Below are 24,572 nucleotides of genomic sequence, written 5' to 3'. Positions count from 1 at the left end.
TCTTAATTCCAGGTGGTACCAGCAGAGAGCTTACCAGAGCTCAGTTGTAGTAGGTGATCTATTGGGTCCTTGAAACAGGTCTGTGCCTCAGTTGTCTCTGTCCTCTGGACCTAACTCATGAGAAATGCCTGTTAAGTGGGTGGAATGAATATTGAAAAGGGCACCTGCTGTGTGGACTTCCTCTGGAACAATAGGAAAGGCCCCTAGAGCCATCCTAAAACTCTTACTTTTCAGCTATCAGAAAAGCCTTGTAACTGTACTGCTATAAAATAGATCACGTATGGTGATGGTTGCCTACAGAGATGTAGAACAATGGTTGTTCTTCAGTTGCTCTTTGTGACTCCATGAACTGAAGCAGGTTGGGCTTCCCTGTCTATCACAATCTCCCAGAGTTTGCTCAAACTCATGTCCACTGAATCAGCGATGCCATCCAACCTTCTCATCCTCTGTCATCGCCTTTGGATTATTATTATTGTGCCATTATATTAATAATATATTAATATTAATAACTACATTAAAAGATGATTACAACTGTTTGGGATTTGTATTAAGACTGTGTTGAATACAAGGAAATGTAACTTCCAATCCTGATGAAGATGTTTCCAGGGGATCCCATCCCCTGCCAACTAATAAGATATGTTTTCACTAGGCAATAAGGCTGCTGCTAGGCTCACCCTCAGAAAATGAAGATCATGGCATCCGGTCCCATCACTTCATGGGAAATAGATGGGGAAACAGTGGAAACAATGTCAGACTTTATTTTTGGGGGCTCTGAAATCACTGCAGATGGTGATTGCAGCCATGAAATTAAAAGACGCTTACTCCTTGGAAGGAAAGTTATGACCAACCTAGATAGCATATTGAAAAGCAGAGACATTACTTTGTCCATCTAGTCAAGGCTATGGTTTTTCCTGTGGTCATGTATGGATGTGAGAGTTGGACTGTGAAGAAAGCTGAGCGCTGAAGAATTGATGCTTTTGAACTGTGGTGTTGGAAAAGACTCTTGAGAGTCCCTTGGACTGCAAGGAGATTCAACCAGTCCATTCTGAAGGAGATGAGCCCTGGGATTTCTTTGGAAGGAATGATGCTAAAGCTGAAACTCCAGTACTTTGGCCACCTCATGTGAAGAGTTGACTCATTGGAAAAGACTCTGATGCTGGGAGGGATTGGGGGCAGGAGGAGAAGGGGACGACAGAGGCTGAGATGGCTGGATGGCATCACCGACTCAATGGACATGAGTTTGAGTGAACTCCGGGAGTTGGTGATGGACAGGGAGGCCTGACATGCTGCGATTCATGGGGTTGCAAAGAGTCGGACACGACTGAGTGACTGAACTGAACTGAGGCTCACCCTCAAAGAAAAGCATAAACTCAATAGGAGATAATAGTTAAAAACACATTCAGTACAAGGGAAGATAAACAATTGCAGAGTCAGCATGGCAGCCTGAAAGACCATATACTGAAGTTCATACTTCAGTATATGAACTGTAGGCCCTACAGTCAAATCAGTTTCACATAGTTTGTTTTGACATTGACTTTTCAAGCTAATCACCTCTTGATTGTGGCCCCATAGGAACAAGGGATTTTAAGACAGTCAACCAATATACTAGTTATCCATAGGAGAGGATAGAATTGACTCTGCCTTTAGGTTCACAGAGTAGCTTCATTCTCATCACTCAGGTGTATGAATCAACATGACTCTTAGAAAATGTGGGATCAGGAGCTCTGTCATGAAAGCTAGAGCCAGTTGGAGGGACATGGTCTAATAGCCTAGCACAGTCAAAAGTAAAACAGTGTTATTTCTCTCCATCAGTGAAGTAATAAAGTATGTGTAGTTATTACCCTAAACACTTGCATGTCCTTCTGGGGATAACATATGTATTTAGTTGTATCTCTTTAGAAGATTCACTTAGTATAAAATAAAAAGACAGCTCTGATTAAGCTAGGGCTCTTCACAGTAAGATGCAGAGCTATAAATGTAGAAGGAAGGGTAAATTTGACTAAAAAAGCAAGGAAATTTCAGACTCTCAGAAGGAAATGTGAGTGAGTGAGCGAAAATTGCTCAGTCATGTCTGACTCTTTGTCACACCAAGCCTGCCAGGTTCCTCTGTCCATGAAATTCTTCAGTCAAGAATACTGGAGTGAGTTGCCATTTCTTTCTTCAGGGGGAAATACAGGGAGATTTCAAAGGCTGGTGCTTTTGAACCCAAGTCATGCTGACACCTCTAGGAGCTGGTATGTGACCATCTTCATGCTCAGGCTGATTTCCAAGGGAAAGAAGCTGAAACCCAGATCATGCCTTGCTCTGACCCTCCACAGCGCCCTCCCGTGACCAAGAGCGTTCTTCTTCCCCAAACCAAGTGACCTCAATGGAAACCTTTCTTTCCTCTTTTCCAAGTAATTTAAAAAGAAATAAATAAGTAGCCAAAAGCCAACCCAGAGAGGAAAACCTGTTGGAAAGAAAGGATGCTGGCTCATTCATTGTCGCCCTGTGTGGGCAGTAGACGGACGGATGCTGCAACCTGGGCCCACGCATCTGTTAAATGGGGAAAGAATTAACTGTGGTGATGTTTTTGACTCCTAAATGCAACTGCTCTGCAGTGTGCCAAGTGTTCACATAGAAAATCAGCAAACTCCAGGGAGCCGGGGAGGGGGAGGGAGACTTGGAAAAATTGAATATTGGAGTTTTTGGAGCAGGTTGAGAGGTAACAGGAGGGGGAAGATTTCATCTCTGAGGTGGTCCCATTTTAAATATGTTTTAGCCTTCTTACAGAAAGTGGCTCTCTGTATACGTTTACACACCCGCCTGCCAGCCAGGGCTCCCTGGCCTCCTCTGCCACCCTCCTTTTAAAGCAACAGCTGCTCATTCATGGGACTATGCAAACACCTGGGCTCCTTGGCTCTGCTTGTGTGTGTGTGTGTGTGTGTGTGTGTGAGAGAGAGAGAGAGAGAGAGAGAGGAAGAGAGAGCAGATTATAAGCTTTGTGGAATAGAGGGTTGTAGTCAGCCTTAGAAGGTGCCAGGAGGAAAGGAGGAGAGAACCTGGTCAATAGTGCCTTCTTGGCAGTAGAGAGTGGAGCAAAAAAGGATTGTCTCAAACCCATGATTTCACTGAACTCACTGAAAGCAAGACTAAAATAGGTTTGTCTGCAAGATCCTCAAGCTTTACTGCAACACTGTAGCAATTGCACACAGAATCTGGACCCAGGAGTCAGATGCCCCTGGCTTTGCCCTGTGACCTCTGTGTGCTCTTGGGTAAATTATCTAATCAGTTTCAGGGAAAACTGCATCACCTGTGACATGGAGACACCGAATCTCTACCTCATGAGATTCTTGGAAGGATTAGAGTGTAAATTAGGAATGCAACCTAGGCTTAGTGAGCTCGTTGAAAACAAGTATTAGCTCTCATATTAGATAATGTGTTAGGTTAACGTATTCTTTACAGCATACCAGTTGTTATAATGTCATGAAATAATGCTATGGAATAGGATTTCTAATTCTTGAGGAATTAAGAATATCTCACTCTGTCATCCGAAGGAAGAAGTTCTCCTTAAGACAATATGCCTGTTTTCTAGTTTCTTTCACCTATAGACAGCCATGATACAACATTTCAATGTACTGTTTATATTCTACATTGACTCAAGAGTTATACTAAAGCTCATAGGGAATAAAAGAAAGAGTATTGTGAATACAGTATTACTAAATCCAACATGGTGCAGTTTGTTATTATTTTGTTTTTATTTTGTAGAATATGGGGCAGTCCAACAGAGGTGTTTTGCAGGTGTCTGGCGACAAGCCAGTGAGCTCAAATGGAAGATGGATGGGTTAGTTTGCTTTTCAGACCCCAAAGCAAGGTGGACTTGGCAAAGAGTAGGAGTCACCATTAAAACAATCCATTTTTTCAGAGATGACGCATTGTGTCATTTGTTAGTGTCTTCCAGTTTGGAGGAAAATGTAAAGAAATTCTCTGGAAGATGTTTTGAAGCTTAATTAGAAAGCAGTTTGAAAACATGTCCCTTGTGCTTTGCCCTGGTAAACGTGCGTGTATCAGAACTTACACAGAGATGTGAATGTTTTCATCCTGACGCTGTGTAGCTCTAGTTGGGAACTGTGTCCATTAATCTTCTGACAGCACAGCAGTGGGCCTCTTTGTGCACGACTGGGCCCTGTGGGTAACTTCTGTGCAGTGTATTCATGGGACAAATACCTGATATTTTCAATTCTCCTCCCTTCCTCTGGGAGTTTGCTGCATACTCAACACAAACCCTTGCTTCTTGTACTTTCAAGGCTGGAAATTTTCCTATTAAGGCAGAAGCTGAAAAACAAAGCACACTCTGGTGAATAGTTGATAACTTGGAGCAGTTAGTCATTCTCTGAGCTTCTTGCTATTGAAATGAGAGAATGGCGTGGCACAGGAACCTGAAATACTCAAAACTTTGATTTGTCTCCTGCCTCCAGCAGACTTTTTTGCTTAGCTCTGCTTTTTAGTCTATTTATCCTGAAACTGAAAGAACTTTTAAATTCTGTTCAAGGAATGTTTCTTTAGCACCTGCTGTGTGCTAAGGCAGTGTACTAATGTACTATATCATTGTATACTGACTAAGACAAGGTTCCTGTCCTCAAGAAGTTCACAAAATGATTAGTGAAGTAACACTGGCAACTTTGAAGGAATAGTGCTTCTCTTAAAGGATTGACTCAGGACACATAATAATATAATTCACAGAAGTAATATTTTCAGCCTTTGGAATCTTCATAGCTACTGATGTTTAATACCTCCTCTGAGTTGTTCAGTTGAGTCCTTACAAGGAATTTAGCACGTGGTCATGTTTTGCTAACTGTATAATAGAATCTTTGATAGTAGTCTTACTCTTAACACCTTCTGGGTTATTAAATAAAAGGAAGTGGCCAACATTTGTGCTTGGAATGTCTTTTAACCTTTGTTTAAGGAAGAAATGATGGCTCTACTGGGAATACTTCCTGGGAACACTTAGATCTCTCAATAAAAGTGCATGCCACAGAAGATGAACCCTCTGAATTTCGACATATTTCTCTGTCCACAGCTGGTTCTGTTTTCCCATGGACTTTGTGGCCAATGGGAAAAATAGCAGTTAAACTGTAAGGTACTCTAGAATCAAGCTCTAAATTATCCTAAAGTTAATGCCCTGTGGTGGTCTAAGTATTTCAGAATTTCTTACAAAAGGCATTAGCTTTGTTATTTAAGCACATTGGGCATCTTTTTAAACCATATTTCATAACTTTCTTAAATGACTTGACTATGAGATAAAACTAAAGTAATAGTTAACTTTGTGCTTCTGGTTGGGTCCACTATACATGGTATATTAAAGAACTTTTTGAATTTTAAAAAGATTCCTTCCCTTTGTCCTTGTATGGTAGTTATATAAAGTTAAATAGCTACTTTGCTCAATAGGTACTAAGGTTAGGTAATGGGAAGTTAAAATTAAACTCTTAACGATCAAGGTATGTGATTATGCTTTCTCCTAAGAAAAGCTTCAGTTTCTCTATATTTTACAGATTGATGCTGCCTCCATTCCCAACTAATTTTTGTCACAAGAAAGGGAGATACCAATAATGATTTTATAATGTTTTCAGAACCAATAATGTCCACACTGATTTGGGTTCATCCCTTAATATAGTTCTGCACCTGTTTTACAAAAACGACTAAGAAAACAGAGAGGAAAGGAATAAGGTCTTCACACATAAGTTCCACTCTTGTCTTTTGTAATTGGACTCCCCAATGTCCATAAATGTGTATTAGGAGTCTAATTAAATATCAAATTTCTGTCTGAATAAAATTTGAGGAAGGCAGTAGCAAGTTAGTAAATTCGGTTTCATTTTTTAATTTCTGAATACTTAGTCCAACTAGCCTTTATTTAAAACATTACTTAGGTCAAGCGTGAACCATGTTCACTTAGACTATAATTTGCTAAGACTTTATTTACATTCAAACACTTATTATCATAAATTATATATTTTAGTTTTTCTTTCGTAGGAAATAGCAATATCAAAAAATGACTTTTTTCCACTAAAGGAATTTTTTTGCTTCTTTCATAATCCCATTCCATCACTTATGCTGTGATTTTACTCCTTATCACTGCCTGAAGACCGAAGATATGACTGAAGGTAATAAATGCATTAATAATATTTTGGTCAGAACTGATAACTATCGATTCTGCCTGTATTTTTCAGGAATAGACTATTTGTGAAGAAAAGCTTAAATATGATTTCAATCTGATGTTTCCCTGCCATAATGTCCAGGTATTTACCAAATTAGTGTTTAAAAAACACTTTTCATGTGAATAACATAAGGATTTGGTGCAGTCTTAAGATTTAGAGTTTCAGCTGGTGGTCAGTTGTCGCGGTTGGTGAGCAGTAACTGAGCCAAGATGCTACGGAATCTTCTGGCTCTCCGTCAGATTGCTAAGAGGACCATAAGTACTGCTTCACGCAGGCAGTTTGATAATAAGGTTCCAGAGAAACAAAAGCTGTTTCAGGAGGATAATGGAATTCCAGTGCCTCTGAAGGGTGGGATAGCTGATGCCCTCCTGTATAGAGCCACCATGATTCTTACAGTTGGTGGAACGGCATGTGCCATGTATGAACTGGCTGTGGCTTCATTTCCCAAGAAGCAGGATTGACTTGAGTTTATCCTCCCAGCAATCAGTTGGTTCAATTCCATTCAGCTCTCTGTGGACCAGTAATCTGATACATAACCGAGTTCTTTGGGGATCAATATTTATTGACTTGTATTAGCTGCCACCAATAAAGCAGTCTTTACCATGAAAAAACAATTTAGAGTTTCAGACAGAATTTTGAAAAAGTTTAATTATATCTGGTTTTAAGACTTTCCAAGCTAGTTGCTTTAGACAGGTTTAGTGTATTGGTCTTAACATCTGCATATTCCTTACAAATATCCAACAAATTCATGATTGAAGATAAGCACAAACTCTCTTGTTTGCTTACTAACATGTGTTCAACATTCTTTTTTAAATTTTCAAATAATTTTTAAAAATTTATTTTGGATGTAGACCATTTTTAAAGTCTTTGTTGAATTTGTTACAATACTGCTTCTGTTTTATGTTTTGGTATTTTGGCCACGAGGAATGTGGGACTTTAGCTCATCAATCAGGTATCGAACATGCACCCCTTGCATTGGAAGGCAAAGTCTTAACCACTGGACCACCAGGGAAGTCCTTGGTTCAACATTCTTACCCAAAATAGTAAGATGGGTCCTGTTTTGAAGGCTGTGAGCCTCAAGTGAAATTATGAATAAGTTCAGTGTTAGAATATTCCTCCCAGAAACATTATCCTACTCATATCCAGCTCAGACTAATCTCTCCCTATGTGGTTCCCCCCTGTTTTTAAAAGTTCTTAGAATTTTGGATTATCTCAGTTTCTTGAATACAGCATTTTAGTTATTTCATGTACATGTATGTATTCTCTACCCACTGGAGAGAGTGTCTTTGGGGCATTTAGAACTTTCTGGGTATCCCCCAAACATCTAACAGATTCTTAATGTGATACTGAGCCTAAGCAAATGACTTCCTGTAGGCCTTTTGTTTCGCTGTGTTGTTTCTTCACTGATTAGTTCTCAGATGCAAAGAAAAAGATTCTATGGAAAGAATGTATTTGTGTTTTCATTTGAAAACAGAAGTAGGAACAACCAAGATGATATGCAAAATGGAAAGGGGATTGCATGTGGTATTACATATGTGCTGTTTGCAACCATGGTCCCTGGAAGAGGGATGTCCCAGGAAAGACATCTTCACCAGTGAAGGCTCTTTGAATTGCCACATATCTATCTCCCAAACCTGAGTCTCTCTTCATTTACTGGTGGAAAGGTTAACCCAGGTAGAATTCTCAAGCAGCTCTTACTATTGACCAATAGGGGCAAGCTCTCTCAAATTAAACCTTACACTGGGTAAAATTACCCCTGGCCTTAAAGTTCCTGACTTCCTCTCTCCCTGTTTTTCAGCTCTGGCTAACTCTTTGGACTAAGTTTCTTTAATTTTTTTCTCCTGACTTTTCTCTGCCCTCTCCACTCTTCACTTTAAATTGGATGTACTTCATAAAATGATGTCTAGATAACTCAGCCATTCCACTGAATTGAACTTAAATATTGGACAAAATAATTAAAACCACATTTTAAGTGGTTTTAAACTAAAAGCTAATGTGAAAATGTTGGAATTTGTACCAATATAGACATATTAAACTTAAGACCATATTCAAATACAGTTAAAAATTACATCATGTTCCTTCTACTAGAAATCTTAAAGGATATATATATATATATATATATAATTCACCTTCTGAGTCATGATGTAATTTAGATTATATTTTATTAGACATTCTTTACAAATTTAAAATACTGCTATTTTTACATGCACAGAGGAAAATCAGTTTGGATAATTATATTTAGGCATTCATTAAGATCAACCACAAAATAAAGACACTTTATTGTGTCATTTATCAACATACTTGATATGTATATCTAAAGTGCATTATGTTACAAAAAATATAGAAATTCAGCAGCACCAAGATACATTTACAAAATAAATACATCAGTTGACAAAATAAATTATGGTAAATGTGATAATAATAATTGGATTAGCCTTGGCAAAAAAAAAAAAAATATTCACAATAACCAATGTGCAGTTTCATAGAGCAATGGGGGAGACAGTTTTATTCCAATGCATTTACAATATTTACAGACAATAAATATTTCTAATACTTTCCACATGTTCATTATTACAGAATCCTGCAATACGTCTTCTGAAGGTCTCTGCTGAAAAATTCAATGCCTCCTGCAAAGAGAAAGAAGCAAAAAAAGAAGAGGAGAAAACAGGTTAATTTTCCTTATAAATGAAGAGACATAAAACAAAGATGTAAATTAATGAACATAGAAACACAATGAAAACTGATTTAGGGGACTTCTTGTAAATATCTTTCCAAAAGGTGCCTGTGGGATCTACCCAACTCTCCAGAACCCTCTGCTAGAGGCAGGCTCTTTAATCTGATCTAATGATCAATGTAATACAGAAAGGAAAATGGGTCTGCATTTCTAATTATACTGTCAGGAAAAGGAGACCCTTTGAGAATTTTCCAAAGCTGCTAACTGGCAAGTTTGGGAAGAGGAGGGACACATCTGAGAATTCAGAATAAGGCCAGGTTGTGTTATCCATCATTAAATACACCTTGCTTAGAAGTTTATTCCCCACGGATGCCCGACAGAGGTGATGCAAAGGTTGCTTATTCTTTTCAGGTTCTCATTTGGCCAATCTCTTACTCAGATTAATGGGCTGTTGTGAGGGTTGAGTGTGTGATTTGGGGTAAATGTTAGAAGGATGAGTAATTAAAGTATGTTTGGCTGATGATTTGAGGATGAGGATATCTGTCCTTCTTTAGCTGTTCTTAAATACTAATGAATAAAATTATTTTTGGATTTTTGTTTTTGAAGCCAAAACTAAGATAGAATTGCTGCTAGTTTTTTGACTGGATCTTACGTTCGAAATTGGGAAAGCCTATTTTAAATTAGAGAATAGGAATCTATTAATTCAAAAGTACAAAATAGCAATATTTCACATCACTGTGTTTGTTTTACTACCCAGAATAAGTTTCCACTTGGGACTGACATGTTTTCTAACCCTTCTAAGCACTATAATGACAGTATTTTCAGATGTGTGTGCTTAGTTGTTCGGTTGTGTGCACTTCTTTGTGACCCCATGGACTGTAGCTTGCCAGGCGCCTCTGTCCATGGAATTCTCCAGGCAAGAACACTGGAGTGGAGAAGCCATCTCCTTCTCCAGGGGATCTTCCTGACCCAGGGATTGAACCCGGGTCTCCTACATTGCTGGCGGATTTTTCTCTGCTTCTCTCTCTGCTTTTTTCTTCTCTGTGTGTGGTCTATTTTAGGGAATACCTACTGGTGTCAAAGGAACCAACTATGGAACAACTAGGAACAAAAGCTACGGAATGGAAGCAGTTGGCTGCATCACTGCATTAACAGCCAGAATTTTACATGTCAGACCTGCATGACTGTGTGACCTACCCAAAAGCAAACTCTTGACAATTTAGGAATTGTATGTGCAGCTTGAAGAATGAAAAGCAAGTTTAGCATTTAGAGTGTTTTAACGTCTTAAGGAATCAACCTCTTCAAGAATTTTGTTTGGAATGAGAAAACAGCTCCTAGTAACAGAGGAAAAAAATAGTTTACTATTAAAGTTTTTAAATGGTGGGCAGATATGGATGGATGTTATGAATAAAGTCTGAAAGGCAACTGTCAAACTCAATCATTTGGGTATTGTACTGATTATAAAATGTTTTGGTACTAAATGGCATCTAGTGAATTGTATTTAAGAGTAACACAAGCAAGGAGGGAATGAATAGCCTCTTGAACAATTTATTCCTCAGAAGGAAAGAAAAAGGAAATACATTAAAGGACCAAGGAAAAGATCTTTTAATTATATTTCACCCTGCCCGGCCAGTTTGTTTGTTATCCTTCCTTCTCTGATTTCCCTTTGACAAAGGCATGTAGTGGGATAGTCAGGTAAAATATATACCATGACCTAAAAGTATATGTATAAGCGTATTACTCATATGAGTATGACAACACTTGAGAGCTCTTCTGAGTGCTTAAAAGCTTTCATTTTTTTTTACATCAGTGTTTACCAAGGTAAATTATATGAGTCCCACTCTATCTGGACATCTCACGTGCAACGTCAAAAATTCTAAAATATAATCTCCAAAATTTAAACCTGTATATTTTCCACTGAATGGTTCATGTAAGAGGATCCATACAGTGTAGGCTCAATAGTTTCTCTTAAGAAATACCACCACTATTACCTATTGTAATAAAGTTCATGGTTGCCATATCATTAGATCTCTGAGCTCATCGCATTAATGCAAGGAGACTGAAGAGAGGATGTTAATAAAAGGTGAGTTACTTATAAAACTTTAAAATGGTTATTCTGAAAAGATTCTATCTGGATGACAACATTTGCATGGTCCCACATGTTCTCATCAGTACACTCCTGAATTTCCCCACTCTTGCCTACGCCTCTGTTGGACTGCAGTGAGAGAATGCCAACATTGGCTGCCAAACATAAAGTGCCTTCCACGAACATCTCTCAGAACCAGGGAACAGAAAGGAGAGGCAGAAGCATTCTATTTCTTTCAGTCATAGGTGTGGATTTGATTGGGCACTGCCTAGTTTTTAGTAAATCTACTTTAACTTAGAGACAGTTTGGGGATATGAACTGACAAGGGCTGACTTTCAATTCTCCAGATACTTAAGCGCATTGCAAATTTTAAATGAATAGAATTAATTAAAACATATTTCTACTTCTGTTTATGTATATATACAAAATGGATAAAAGTAGATTTTGGCAATAAAGCCCTTGAATTAGTTATAAATATGTACAATTACGATCATATCTAAAAATACATTGAATGTGTGCATTAAGCCAAGATTTATAGTTTGTTATCCCTTATATATCCATTAGGTATTTGCAGAATAGATCACTCACTGGGCTAAAGACTCTTCTAGTGCCACTGTCCATTGATTACTAAAGCTGCACTACTTAGCCGATGTCATTATCATTTTATATGCTTTTGAATGATGGGTTTTGTCAATTTAAACTCAAATATCCCCTTTGAAACATCAGGCTGTTATCCAGTCTTTACCAGTCAGAGGAAAGGACTGGAGAAGTGACAGGGGACTCCTTAAATAGCAAGATCGTTAGCTGCATAGAATGCATCCTTGTGTTGTTTCCCCCTTTCTTTTAAACCCTACAGAGGGCTGTACTGGAAAGTAAAAAACGAAAAGATCCCATCAACGGAAATGCAGAGGTAAAGAGCAGCACCAGCACAGTGCTGGCCTAAGTGTCAAGACAGGAAGTGAAGCCAGTTCTGAGCACCACCACTCCCCGTTGCCAGGTCTGCTCAGTTGCTTTACCTGTGGAAGATTTGGTTTTCAAATCGTATTCTAAACTGAGATGAATACTTACCCCCTTTTTGCCTCACAGAAACATGCATACTTAGATAGAGAGATGGATGAATGGATGATAGAGCCAGAATGAAATCTCAAAGCACGTAAACAATAATGAGCTGCAATTTACTGGGTATTTACTCTATGACAGGCCTTTAACCCATGTAATCTCATTTAATCTTCACCTGACCCACTGAGGTTGGCACAAGTACCATCTTCATTTTACAGAAGAGGAAATCTGTCTTCAAAGACTAAGGTTGTGAATGTCAATAAATTCAGACCCAAGACTTGAACCTAAGGGTTTCTGACTCCAAAGTTTGTGAATGTGAACAGCTGCGAGCTAAGGATAAACAAGCCACATAGATGTGGTTTTATTATTCCTACTACAAAACCCTATAGAAAGTATCTCAACTTGTCAGTGGACAAATAGGTACCTGAGAAAAACTTACATCCTTCCCAATCTTTACTTAGAAATTTTCAGAAATCATGATTTTTGTTTCATGAACTGGTAGAAAACAGAGTTAAATTCAATTAAGTAAATTCAAAGTCTGTGTGTAAAAATTTAAATTTAATCACATGAAAATAAATTTAATTTTTAATTAAATAAGTTTATTTGTTCATGGTAGGATATTTTTCTGTAGTGTTTGTAGATCATATCAAAGCCTTCTTTTTTTCCCCCCCCTTGAAGGGAAAAAAAAAAGAAAAAAAGAAAAATAATTATAAAGTTCGACTTGGTATAAGAGTGGGGTAAATAAATACAGTTCTCTAACAAATGGTTAAAGTGCACAAGCTTCTAAAGCTTGAGGAAAAAGATAAAAGTTGTTAGTAGAGTATTAAAGGATTGGTTTTGGGGTTTGCTGGTGGAGAAAGAAGCGAGTGATTAAACCCCTTGTGTGTTGAGGGGCTTGGAGGACATTGCCTTAAGGCAGGCAATATTCTGAGCCATCTTGGTTTTGTAAGCTTTTTAAAGCGTGGCGTGATGGACCGAGGCACAGATAGGAGATTCTAGGTCTGTGCAAGCCAGGGTAGAATGGAGTCTCCACACTGTACTTGGGACACCGAGGAGGGGCTAGGGGCCGGGAAGCTGGTTACCGTGAGTTGAGCTCCAGCGATGTTGCGGAGATGTCAGATAGGTAGTCCTCTTCCAGCCCAGTCCCAGCCACGTACGAGGTCAGCCAGGCCGACCGAGTTCGCCGTTTCTTCTTTTCCTGCTCCTTGCGTTTTCCAGGCTTGCTTTTCTTTTTCTTGCCGGGCGTCTTCAGTGGCTGCTCTTTGTATGTCTCCACCTTGTTAGTTTCCTGAGTCAGGTATTTGCCCTCATCATCAGACCCAAATCGGACGGGGTGGTTCTTGGTGTTGGGAGCAGGCTTGGAGTTAGGGGACACCTCCGAGGTAGCTCTGATTTCGGCTGTGTGGATTTCCGCGATCAGATGGTGGAGGAAGAACCGACGCCGTAAGTCTTGGATGGACTTCCCCTTGTCATGGAGGAGCTGGTGCTCAGACACAGCCCTTTTGCTGTAGAGAGAAAAGAGCAGGAGAGGAAGAAGACAGTGACAGTTTAAAATCTGACCAAGACCACAAAGACCTGGGGAAAGCCTTTGAATGGTCTAGTTGGTCCCACAAGCCAAGCTGGCTGCGCAGGGAAGGGAGAGATGGGAAGGGAAGAGCCCGCCTTTAGGAGGCTTCAGCTTAAGTCCCAGCTGTGCTGCTCCCCAGGTCAGTGACCTTGCTGAGAACATGAACATTCTTGGGCCCCTGAGGCCCCATCTTTTTAAAAAGATCAGATTCTACAATGTCTATACTCTCTTCTCAATTTAAAATATTAAGCATCATTGTTTCAAAAATATGGACAGAAACCACTGAGCTTATTTTCATGGTTTTTGGAGTTGTGTTGCTATGCTATGGTTTTTCCAGTGGTCAGGTATGGATATGAGAGTTGAACTGTGAAGAAAGCTGAGCGCCAAAGAATTGATGCTTTTGAAATGTGGTGTTGGAGAAGACTCTTGAGAGTCCCTTGGACTGCAAGGAGATCCAACTCGTCCATTCTGAAGGAGATGAGCCCTGGGATTTCTTTGGAAGGAATGATGCTAAAGCTGAAACTCCAGTACTTTGGCCTCATGCAAAGAGTTGACTCATTGGAAAAGACTCTGATGCTGGGAGGGATTGGGGGCAGGAGGAGAAGGGGACGACAGAGGATGAGATGGCTGGATGGCATCACTGACTCGATGGACGTGAGTCTGAGTGAACTCCGGGAGTTGGTGATGGACAGGGAGGCCTGGCGTGCTCGATTCATGGGGTCGCAAAGAGTCGGACACGACTGAGCGACTGAACTGAACTGGGGAAATAAAGCATCCTAGTCTGGGAAACAAAAAGGTGGCTGATTTCCCCGAAGTACTCACTCCAGGCATACATGTGCATGAGCGAGTATGCATACATGTGCACGAGCAGGCGTACATGCACATACACTGATCCCCACTTAAGAAAATAATAATAATATTGAATTTCAAAGAACAGCAAGCTCTACTAGTAAAAGCAAACAAAGTCTGAAGGATGAAGTGAGCTGTGAAGTCTGTCTAGGAAACCACCTGACTAACACACTGAATTTGGACATGATTGATAGTAGACTATAGGCTACCAAGAACCTATATATGAAGGCCAACTGTCAGAGCATGCATATTTTTCTGTAAAGTAGTGGGTGGTCTCTTTAAAATGGCTGTCTTTGTGTGTTTAAGTGAGATCATTCTATTTCCTCTGTGCATCATTTTTCTTTTTAATTTAGAATTTCAAATGTATTATCCTTAGGGCTTAATTAAGAAATTCCATTTTCTATTTGTTCTTTGTCCTAGAAATATCTCTGGGCAAAAATATGAAGTGGTTTTTCTATTAAACAACACTCTAATGAAAATAGAGTGAAAAGAATAATTTTCTATCAGTCTTTTTAGATCACACCCTGACTCTTGCTTAAACGTCCATTCATGTATTCTTTTATTATTCTGTATGTATTAACCAAATTTAAGGATTACATACATGAAGCAGTCATATTATATCTGCTACAACCACACTTCACATAACTTGAATTTCTACCATTGAAATAACCCTCCAAAGTGGCTCATTTTCAAAAGTTTCTGAAGGCATTTCACAGGGCTGGATCCTGTGTATTTTCCCTCCCCAACACAATGATAGATTTATCTGGTCTCTTATTACTTTCACTGATACAACTTATTTAACTCTTCAGAGAAATATGAGAATAAACTAAACTTTTCATTTTACAGATGGGGAAAGTGAAGTTCAGAGATTAAAGGCTTCACACTTGCTACTTCCCTGGTAGCTCAGATGGTAAAGCATCTGTCTACAATGCGGGAGACCTGGGTTCGATCCCTGGGTCAGGAAGATTCCCTGGAGAAGGGAAATGGCAACCCACTCCAGTACTCTTGCCTAGAAAATTCCATGGACGGAGCCTGGTGTCCATGGGGTTGCAAAGAATCAGACACGACTGAGCGACTTCACTTCACTTCACATGATAACAGGCAGAACCAGGGCACTCCAAAGATGATGTCTTCTGATTCTAAAACCAAGATTGTTTTCCAACTTCCCCAACCCTTTCTCTTACTGACGTGTATATTGAGGAAACTAGAAGGGAAGGGCATAGAATAAAGAGTCTGTGTTAGGAACCATGGCAATGGGCAAATAGCAATTTATCCATTTCCTAGAAGACTGAGCTTGTTGTCCCAAGTACATTTTCATCACCAAAATAAAGAACCAGGATTTCTAGAGTCTGGATTATCACTGAGGGAACAACAGACTGTCTAGTTATATTGTCAGTCCAAGAAGAGGAAACCACGGAAACTGTCATTATTTCTCAGACGTTATAGCCAGAATACCAGCTCTTTCAGCATTTTAGTTGTGTGCACTGACTTTAAGCCATGTAGCTTGTGCAAAAAAGACATGACTTAATGGAAAGGAATTTAACAGGAGCCTGGTTTAAATGAGGCATGAAGGAGTCTCTCTTCCTTTTGGAAGGTGCCACATGTGACCAGATTAAAATTCACTTACTTTGTGGCAATAGCTAGTATCCTGGAAACTTTTAGTGACCTACATGGAGGCTTTGCTACAATAGATTTATATAGTCTAATAATGGTTTTAAAGAACAGGACCAATACACTTACATGTTTCATAAGTATTACACTTTCATAAGTATCTCTTAGCAAAATGTCAAGTTAAAAAGAAGTTCTTACACGTGATCATTTTTACTATTTGGAGCTTTTATTACATTCTCAATTCCTGGCAGATAGCCACTCTTCTGTATTGCTCTCCAAATGTATAACACAGCCCATTCTAGCTTACCTTGAAGCCAGACTTTTAATAGTTGGTCTGTTCTAATCAATTCTCCATTGCTCATGCCTCCTCTGACTGGCACATATGCCTGTCATCCTGGCTAGCCTGTCGTGTGAGTCACAGTGCCTTCCTAGCTCGGGCACTTCACTTTCCCAGGATGGTTCTCATGGGAAATGGAGTGAGCATTCTATCCTTCTGTTTTACAAAAAGCCTACAATATGGTACAACTTTGTCTAGTTTAAAATAGTACATCTCTTGCTGAGGTACAAAGCTTCATTCTGCCTCTGGTGGGTAATTATTAATATAGTAGAAAATACAGATTTTCTTAAATGCCAAATCTGAAATGCTGTAGCATAATTTACTTACTAGTTCAAAGACTTCTACATTCAAAATATGGTGAAGAATAACTTTCTGGTTGAGCAACTGCATTAGAGGATCAGGAATAGCATAGTATCTATACTGTCAACAAGGAATCAGGTCCTTGGAGTGTTCTATTTATTTTCCAAATAAGACATTAACTGAGCCAAAAGTAAATGACTAGCATGTACAAACTAGATGTACACAGGTGGTGGGCAATTCCTTCCAAGAAGGAGGCTTTCACTTTAGATAATTCTGAAGTCCTTAAGTTGTAAATATGGCGTCAATAATAGTCTGTTACTTTGAATATCTGTACACATTATATAGCACAGTGGTCCACATGGTATTTATTACATCCCCAACATGGAAAAACATGCCTGCGTTCACAGTTTCCTTTGATTATTATTTTTAAAAATGAAAAAATGTGAAGGAAATGCTTAACCTCTAAATTCAGTCAAAATATAGCTTTTCTGTCTTTAAAAATCACTCTCTAGGGAGTTTTTGGGGAAGAAGATTAAATTTCTAAGGAGCTCTCAAGGAACACAGGGAGTAGCTGAAGTGACGGGAATTCCTTTTTTCAGCATAGGAAGAGGCAGCATGCTCATGCTGATGCTAGGCTCCTAAGAGGAAGGAGTCTGGGTTTGAGAAGAAAAGTTCTGTGGTCCATGGGTCAGGGTGTTAGAGTTAAGATGACTCATCAGAAGTCCCTTCCAACCCAAATGACTCAGTCAGAAGTTATGCTTTTCATTAAGTGGAAGAGACCCAGTCTGGCTCCTAAGCACATCAGTCAGTGATGTTTTAGGTTTCTGAATCTGCTGGGGTTCTCTCTCTAACTAAAACACAGAGACTGTCACCTGCCAAAAGCCCTGTTCATCTGGACGAGAATGTCCATAGGTCTCCAACTAGTGGCTCAGATGGTAAAGAATCCGCCTGCAATCCAGCAGAACCAGGTTTGATCACTGGGTTGGGAAGATCCCCTGGAGATCTTCAACCTGGCAACCTACTCCAGTATTCATGCCTAGGAAATCCCATGGACAGAGGAGCCTGGTGGACTATAGTCCATGGGATCGCAAAGAGTCGGACACGACTGAGAAACTAACACAGCCTCACTGAGTAAAGTCCTTTTAGACTCACAGGTCCAGAAGATTCACAACTTATATTGCCATGGCCTGGGACTTGTTACTGTTGTAGTAGTTTCCTCTCCTTTAAAAGTTAGCCCTTTTTTAGCAAACGTCTAAAGCAGTTTTCCTAATACTTGGTGTGAAAAGTAATTGGGGGGGGTAATATGATTTGATTATATGTTAAAATTTCTTTTAAGATACTATGCTGATTTATTGTAATAGCAGACTAATGTTTTGTCTAGCACACAAAAATGTACTGTTACTTGGCAATAATGCAAAAATAAATGACTTGTTTTTTTTTTTAAAAGAACTCCATTTGGCTGTAATAATTTGATGAAACATGTTTATCTGCTGATGATTTCAGCCTCCATGAAAAACCATGGCTGTAATGTGATGATCTATTAGCCATTAACTATAAGAATGTTTTGTGGTAGTTTTATAACCATGTGCTGAGTGTGAGTGTTTAACTGCAATATTATATTTCACCCACAAACAAAACTATAACAGAGACTCTGGCTGCTAAGTGGTTTCTGATGTGTATTTTGCAAGGTGCAACAAGGAAAGAGTTAAAAATAGCCTCTAGAACTAACTTAGCACCATTTTAATGCCATAACTGTAGATTTAATCATGGTCGATTTACTGTTTCTCAAAAGAGAAAACAGGTATTTCTTAAGCAACTGTAAAGAAAAAAAAATTGGCTCTGTTCCAAGACAGTATTTCTTGGCCAAATAAATACAGTATTTAAGAGTGCTTTTAAAATTTTAGGCTTCGTTTATATTTATATATGGATTTTACATAACTGAATTAAATATGAGTCTCAAAATGAGCAAATAATCTGAAGACAATTTCCAGAAATACATCAGCAATATCTTAATTTGAAGAATACAATGCAGCTTTATCTTCAGTACAACGTTCTACACAATTTGCCTTAGGAGATTCATAATAGATTTTCATTTCGGTGCCAAGGTTCAGACATGTCTAAGATAATTTCATTTAAGGATTTTCTGCTTTAATAATAATAGACCAAGGGCACATATAAAAAGTTGCCTTTTGGTACACCCTTGGGAATTTACAAGGAAGCACCGGGAACCTGATTGTAAATATTAGATATTGCTATTTTTATTGTTATTGTAAAAGTTCCCCTTAATTCCTTCACCAGAGGCAAACTCGTCTCAGTTCTCAAACTTTCTGGTTTTCCCATCCTGGACACTGAGAGTACAGCTTAAAGATCACCCAAAGATGGTATTACATACATTCATAAACTGCTGGGCCCAACGGATTATGAAGCTAGTGTTACTTTCCCACTTTTCCAACTTTTCAGTCACACAACATGGTGCTATTTCTCTGGTGAGCTTTGATGTATGATTAAAGTCAAAATTATCCTTAAAGAATCACCAAAGGAGAATGCCAAGATAACAGATTTTCCGTCTACAATGCAAATATTTGACTGCAGATTAAAGAGCTGTTAGCAATAATTCCAAGGGGGAGAAAAAGCTTCCACGCCTAATACTCATTTTGGAACCGAGCACTCTAGCGTTCTTAAACCGTATCAATACCGATGTTGGAGTTGTGCCATTGCAAAGTTGTTACTACTTCATTATATAATATGCCTACATTATGTAATGTGGTCCGTTTTATATGCTTAAAATTATGTCATTCATAATAAAATTAGATGTAAAGTTTTTGCTTTTCACACAAAACCTGCCACCCACATTCAGTGTGTACGTATACAAGTGCACACACACAGACGTATGCCGCCTGGATACCTCAGCTTCCTGCGAGTTCTTAAGCTTTTTGCAGTCCTCAGGGTTTCAGAATCTTCCCAGGTTCTGAAAATAACCCTTTTCTCTCAGTAGAAGAGATTTTGCTAGAGGAGAATCAGTAAATCGCACCCGCTCATGGAAACACATGAAAGTTGTCTTTTGCCTGTCTCCCGCTGAGGTTTTACCCTGTTCTCCCGCCGGCTTTGAGGACCCGGGCTCAGGTCCGGGCAGGTAGCGGATCTTGCCGCTCTACAAGCCGGGCGAAGAGCATCATGACCGCGGAGGGCCCCCGGCAGCGCCCCAGCCTGGTGACCTCTCCCTTTGGCCTCCCCAGCCCTCACCCGGCGCCCTGGGGAGGATCGGGCACTTACAGTCGGCGGCCGAGCTCCTCCACCGAGCGCCCGCAGGAGGGCACCGAGTAGCTCAGCAGGAACACTGCGACGCTCCATTGCTGAACTAGCCTCCACAGCATCGTATCCTCTCGCTCTGGGGACCTGCAACGGAGAGGAAAGGGGCCCAAAGTGTCAGTCTGGCACCTCCATCTCCCCGCACAACCCCGCTGCCCCCCTTCAGCCTGCTCTTAGAGAGCTTCTTCCACTTCAAGGGCATCTCCCAAGTTGCAAAGAAAAAAAAAAAAAACTTTCACTGGAGTCTCCCGGCACTTACTTATTTAGGAATCAGCTACTCCAACCGTGTTTTTTCCACACCACACAGGCAAAAAAGGGACCGAAAAAAGGGGAAGAAAAGAAAAAATCAGAGGCGCCTCCTCCGAAATAATAACCGAAATGAAATGGTTTTATATACGTATCAATGATGAGCAACGTGTTTACACGTCTCCCATAGCAATGTCTAATTAATCTGGCCGGCAGTATCCGGGGTTCGGGGAGCAGGGCTAACTCCTTTCTAAAAAACAGAAGGAAGTTTCCCGCTCCGAAGTCAGCTTCTTTGCGAACTAGGCCGGCTTGTTCCAAAGCCACTTGTAGCGAGACCCGCATATATATACCTAGCTGTCTGTCTACCTCCTCTGGTGGGCTGGTTGCTTCCGGAAAGTTGACTCCACACACCCTGAGAACAAGTTTTAAGTGCGTGTGTCGTCTATCAGGAGGGCCAGGTGGCGGCGAGGGCGGGTTACCAGCGGCGCAGAGGGGCGGCGGCGGCCCCGCTTCACGGCCGGGGAGGCATGCTGGCCGGGCGGTGCAGGTTGGAAGCGAGTTGAAAGCCGAGCTGGGCAATGTTCACACGCTCTCAGGGAAACCTGCCGGAGAAGAGAGCAAGTCGCAAAGAGGTGGCGCCCTAGGAACGCGCGCGGGCCGAGAGAGGGCGCGGGCGCGCGGGGGGCGGGGGCGGCGACCCGAGCGGGCCCAGCTGGGCCCGAGCGAGCCGAGGGGAGCCCAGAGCTGGGAACGTCCCGCCGGCGGCCGGGCGCCCCTCTCCCACCCCAGCCCCGCGGCCCCCGGCGCGGCCCCGAGCTCGGCCGAGCCCCACCCCGGAGCGCTGGCCCCGCCGCGCTGTCCCGGGACCGGGGGCGGATCCGCACGTTCCCGCCCGGTCCCTCCGGCCCGGGACTCCTCGGCGGATCAGCCAGCGCAAGTCCTGAGGGCGTGCGGACCTCCCGGGGGCAGCCACGACCCCCGGCGCGCAGCTGCAGCCGAGTCCCGCGGGACGCGCGGGCGCCCGGGCCGCCGGGGGCGGTCGGCAAGGAAGAGGCCGAGGAGCCGGGGCGGAGAGCCCGGGCGCCCGGCATCCTCGGCGGGGAGGTCGCGGGCCTCGGGCCAGTGCCTTACAGGAGCCCTAAGGCCGCCTGGGGGGCTCGGGAAGAGCGGTGGGAACCCTCTTCCCCGGTCCTTTCCTGGAAGAAGCTGAGTGGGGAGCCTTGGCTAAGGATGGGGGAATCCTTCGCTTAGAATGGTAAAAATGGTTTCAGACTTCAGGTCGAGATGGCATTTCTAAGTGTCTCAGTACAGCTGAGGACTTCTGGAGCCCGTCCAAGCAAGCCCGCTCACAGGATGGAGACCCCGTTTTGAATTGCGGAGGGGGACCGACACTCCTGCGGAGCGCACACGAGCGTCAGGAGTCGAACCCACCCTTTCCCCGCCGATAACCTAATGTTCCCCGCACCCCGCTCCCGCATCCCCTGTTACATATTCTAGTATGTCTATCCATGTCGCTTCAGCCCGCAGAAGCAGCGGGACTATTGCTCTAAGCCGCTATGCCTCGGAGAAGCGAAGGGAAAGCAGGGGGTTCTTCCTTAAACGGTTGGGCGGGGAAGAAGGACTGCTCTGAATTACCGGGCAGTATCGTCTAGGGAGGGCTTGCAGCGGATGTGAACGCCCGCCCAACGGACTCAGTTCTATCTTTCGGAAATGAACCCGAGTGGTTGGGAACCATTCAAGAGATGTTTGTCTTCGAGACAGACAATCCCACTGGTAGGTTTCAATACTCTGTAGAAGGCTAGTGTGACTTAGAGATGTGAGATGATTTGAGCCTGACCTTTATCAAGCCTGGCTTTCTGGCTGATGCTCCACAAATTTCACCAAGTTTGGGTGAAATAGCGCCCTCTCACTGACCCTCTTTAATCTCTGCTCCGTTTCCCCACCATCAGCTGCCAGCTAACTAGCTTTATCAAACATTTGCTACTTAAGTTGGGTGGGTGTCACCCCTTCTCAGAAGCTGCTATCTCCCTCATTTGATTGCTTTAAACTTCACACTTAAAAAAAACAAAAAACAACTTGGCTTCCTCCAGCTTAAAAAAAAAAAAACTGGGAATTTCCACAACTTCCCTTGAACGTTTAAGAATTTCTAAATGTTAGACCTGTTTGCAAGGCATGAAAAGATGAAGTATCAGCACTCAGAAATGTTAATCTTTGAACATCTAACACTTTCTGATTTATAATAAATTCTTTCCAAAAGGACGCAGAAGCCTTAATGTAATCGTTAGATCTGAAGGGGGGGAAATCTGTAAAAAAGTAAATCACAAATGAGCTATTTAATACTTGCAAGTTGTTTAACATTAAAATGATAATATTTGCTTCCACAATAAAAAACCCAGAGGTGCTTAGCCAAGTTTCAAACTATCCAGGCTTTAAAAAGTCAACCCTCTCCCAATAAAAGGTTAAAACAAAAATCAGATTGAAAATATTAAATCACTTATGCTGTAAATAAATTCATTATATTCTCATAACATTATAAATTAAAGACTGGCCTCAATAGACTGCTTTGATTTATGTTGCTTTTTCTACTAATTAAACAAAACTGACCTCTCTCCCTCTCCCCCCACCCCCAACACTTTTCTGGTGTTAATGGCAAAACATCTATCAAATATTTTTAGAATTTCCTCTCCTCTACAAAAAAAGAAAATATAGACACAGGAAAAATAAATAGTCTTTATATACTTGGAATACCAAAGCTTTCCTCATAATTTATTACTTTACCTTTTCCTTGATTTACAGTCTTCTCTGCTTCTCTGGCCAAAGGAGGGAGATCTTTGCAGCAGTCTCTTCCAGAAATAATTTTTTTGTTTTGTTCTTCAAAAAAGTAAAATTAAGTCTTAAATGAATTAAAAATTTCCTGTAAGGAGACTTCTGTTCTCACTCAAGGCAATTATTAGAAAGCAGGTCCGTCTTCTAAAGCAGCCCTGTGTATCACTCAGAGTTGAGATTCTCTTCAAATATACCCTCAATATATACCTTTCTGAGAAGGATATTTTTCTGACATCATAATCTAGTTCCCAATATAATTGAATAACCTTTATGGTAATGCTGAAGACACATGACTGTAAATGAGATGACTCCACACTACTGGCTTTTTTTTTTTAAGGCTTAGGAATAGAAGATGTGCCAACAGAGCCTGAATGTTTGCTTAGGCCTTGTATCACATAAATGCACCTTAGCAAAGGAGGATTTGAAGTCCAGACTTTAATCTGAAGCCTTGCCATGTGAAGACAGTTTAGCTTGTGAGACCTACACCTACATGAATGCCTAGCCCATGAGCAAGCCCCAGACTTCCATCTTCCCATCTCCAATGGCAACATAATATCCCAATTTTAAAAGGAGATGTTCTAAATTTCTAAGTGCTCTTTTACTCTTAAATTCGTGTTTACATAACCAGTTGATGTCTATCTCTAGAGATATCTTCTCTTGCAATTTAGGGGAAAAAACCTCTAGCATTTATGTTTAGCTTCCTTATCTTTCTTCCATTTTTCCTCCCAGGTTCAAACAAGCAAACAAATAAACATTCAAATGAAAAAAAGGTAGCTTAAACTCTTTAAAAGTGCACCTGGGCTCAGAAATTCCCTTCTTATTACCAATAAACATGCAAATTTAACATTTGCCAATTTCCAAGTTATAGCTCTCAAATCCTATGAAACTGAACAACACAATGCATCCTTTCTTTTCTCTCTTTGTTTGCATAAAGAAGTTTGCATAATTAGCTCAAGTAAAATTATCATTTGATCACACTAGAACATGGTTCAAATCACTTTGAACTATGGCCTGGATTAGGATTTGAGATCTGACCTCTAGGTAGCAAGAACCTAGAGGAAAGTTTAAAGTAATGCCTTTAAATCCCCAAGAGGGGCAGGAAAGGGTGTGTTTTGTTACTAAATCTCTTTATAGATGAGGATAGGACTCAAACTAGGCTGTCTTTATAAGAACAGGACTGGCTGATGGCAGGGAGAGGGCTGCCTCAGAGAGAAGTGCCTAGACACCATCAAGCTGATGGGTTTCTCTTATTGGCAAAGTGGGTCTCACACCTTCCTGGTCTTTCCCTACTTTTTGGGCAATGTTCAGCTTTCCCCAGACAGGACCAGAAAGCTCATGGGTAAGGCAGTTTTCCCAGAGGGCGCAAGCCAATGTGAGATGAGCAGGTCTGTAAGAAAGGGGTTCTCTGACAAGTTCTCCAAGATCAAGTACTGGTGCAACCTCCCAAACCCACGACCATCAAAACATGAATGAGAAAGAGTCTTCCAGCTAGGGATGGAGACTGTGTGGGAGAG

General features: G+C 41.0%; 1 protein-coding gene and 1 pseudogene across 6 annotated transcripts; one reads left to right on the top strand and one right to left on the bottom strand.

Moving 5' to 3' along the window:
* Positions 6,359-6,799, top strand: COX7ALP1 (cytochrome c oxidase subunit VIIa pseudogene; annotated as a pseudogene).
* On the bottom strand, positions 8,338-23,232 carry PTHLH (parathyroid hormone like hormone). 6 transcript variants are annotated; one of them, XM_005206914.5, is made up of 6 exons: positions 23,011-23,232; positions 20,583-20,834; positions 20,246-20,260; positions 19,951-20,073; positions 13,096-13,518; positions 8,340-8,821 (listed from the first exon to the last, which is right to left on the bottom strand). In XM_005206914.5, the coding sequence occupies exons 4-6, from the start codon at positions 20,049-20,051 to the stop codon at positions 8,812-8,814; spliced, it is 534 nt and encodes a 177-aa protein (XP_005206971.1). In that variant the 5' UTR covers positions 20,052-20,073; positions 20,246-20,260; positions 20,583-20,834; positions 23,011-23,232; the 3' UTR covers positions 8,340-8,811.
* Between the last annotated feature and the right edge of the window lie 1,340 nt (positions 23,233-24,572).

This window comes from Bos taurus, chromosome 5 (genome assembly GCF_002263795.3).
Source record: "Bos taurus isolate L1 Dominette 01449 registration number 42190680 breed Hereford chromosome 5, ARS-UCD2.0, whole genome shotgun sequence".
In the NCBI taxonomy this organism is placed as follows: domain Eukaryota; kingdom Metazoa; phylum Chordata; class Mammalia; order Artiodactyla; family Bovidae; genus Bos; species Bos taurus.
This window is presented reverse-complemented; position numbering and strand designations above follow the sequence as displayed.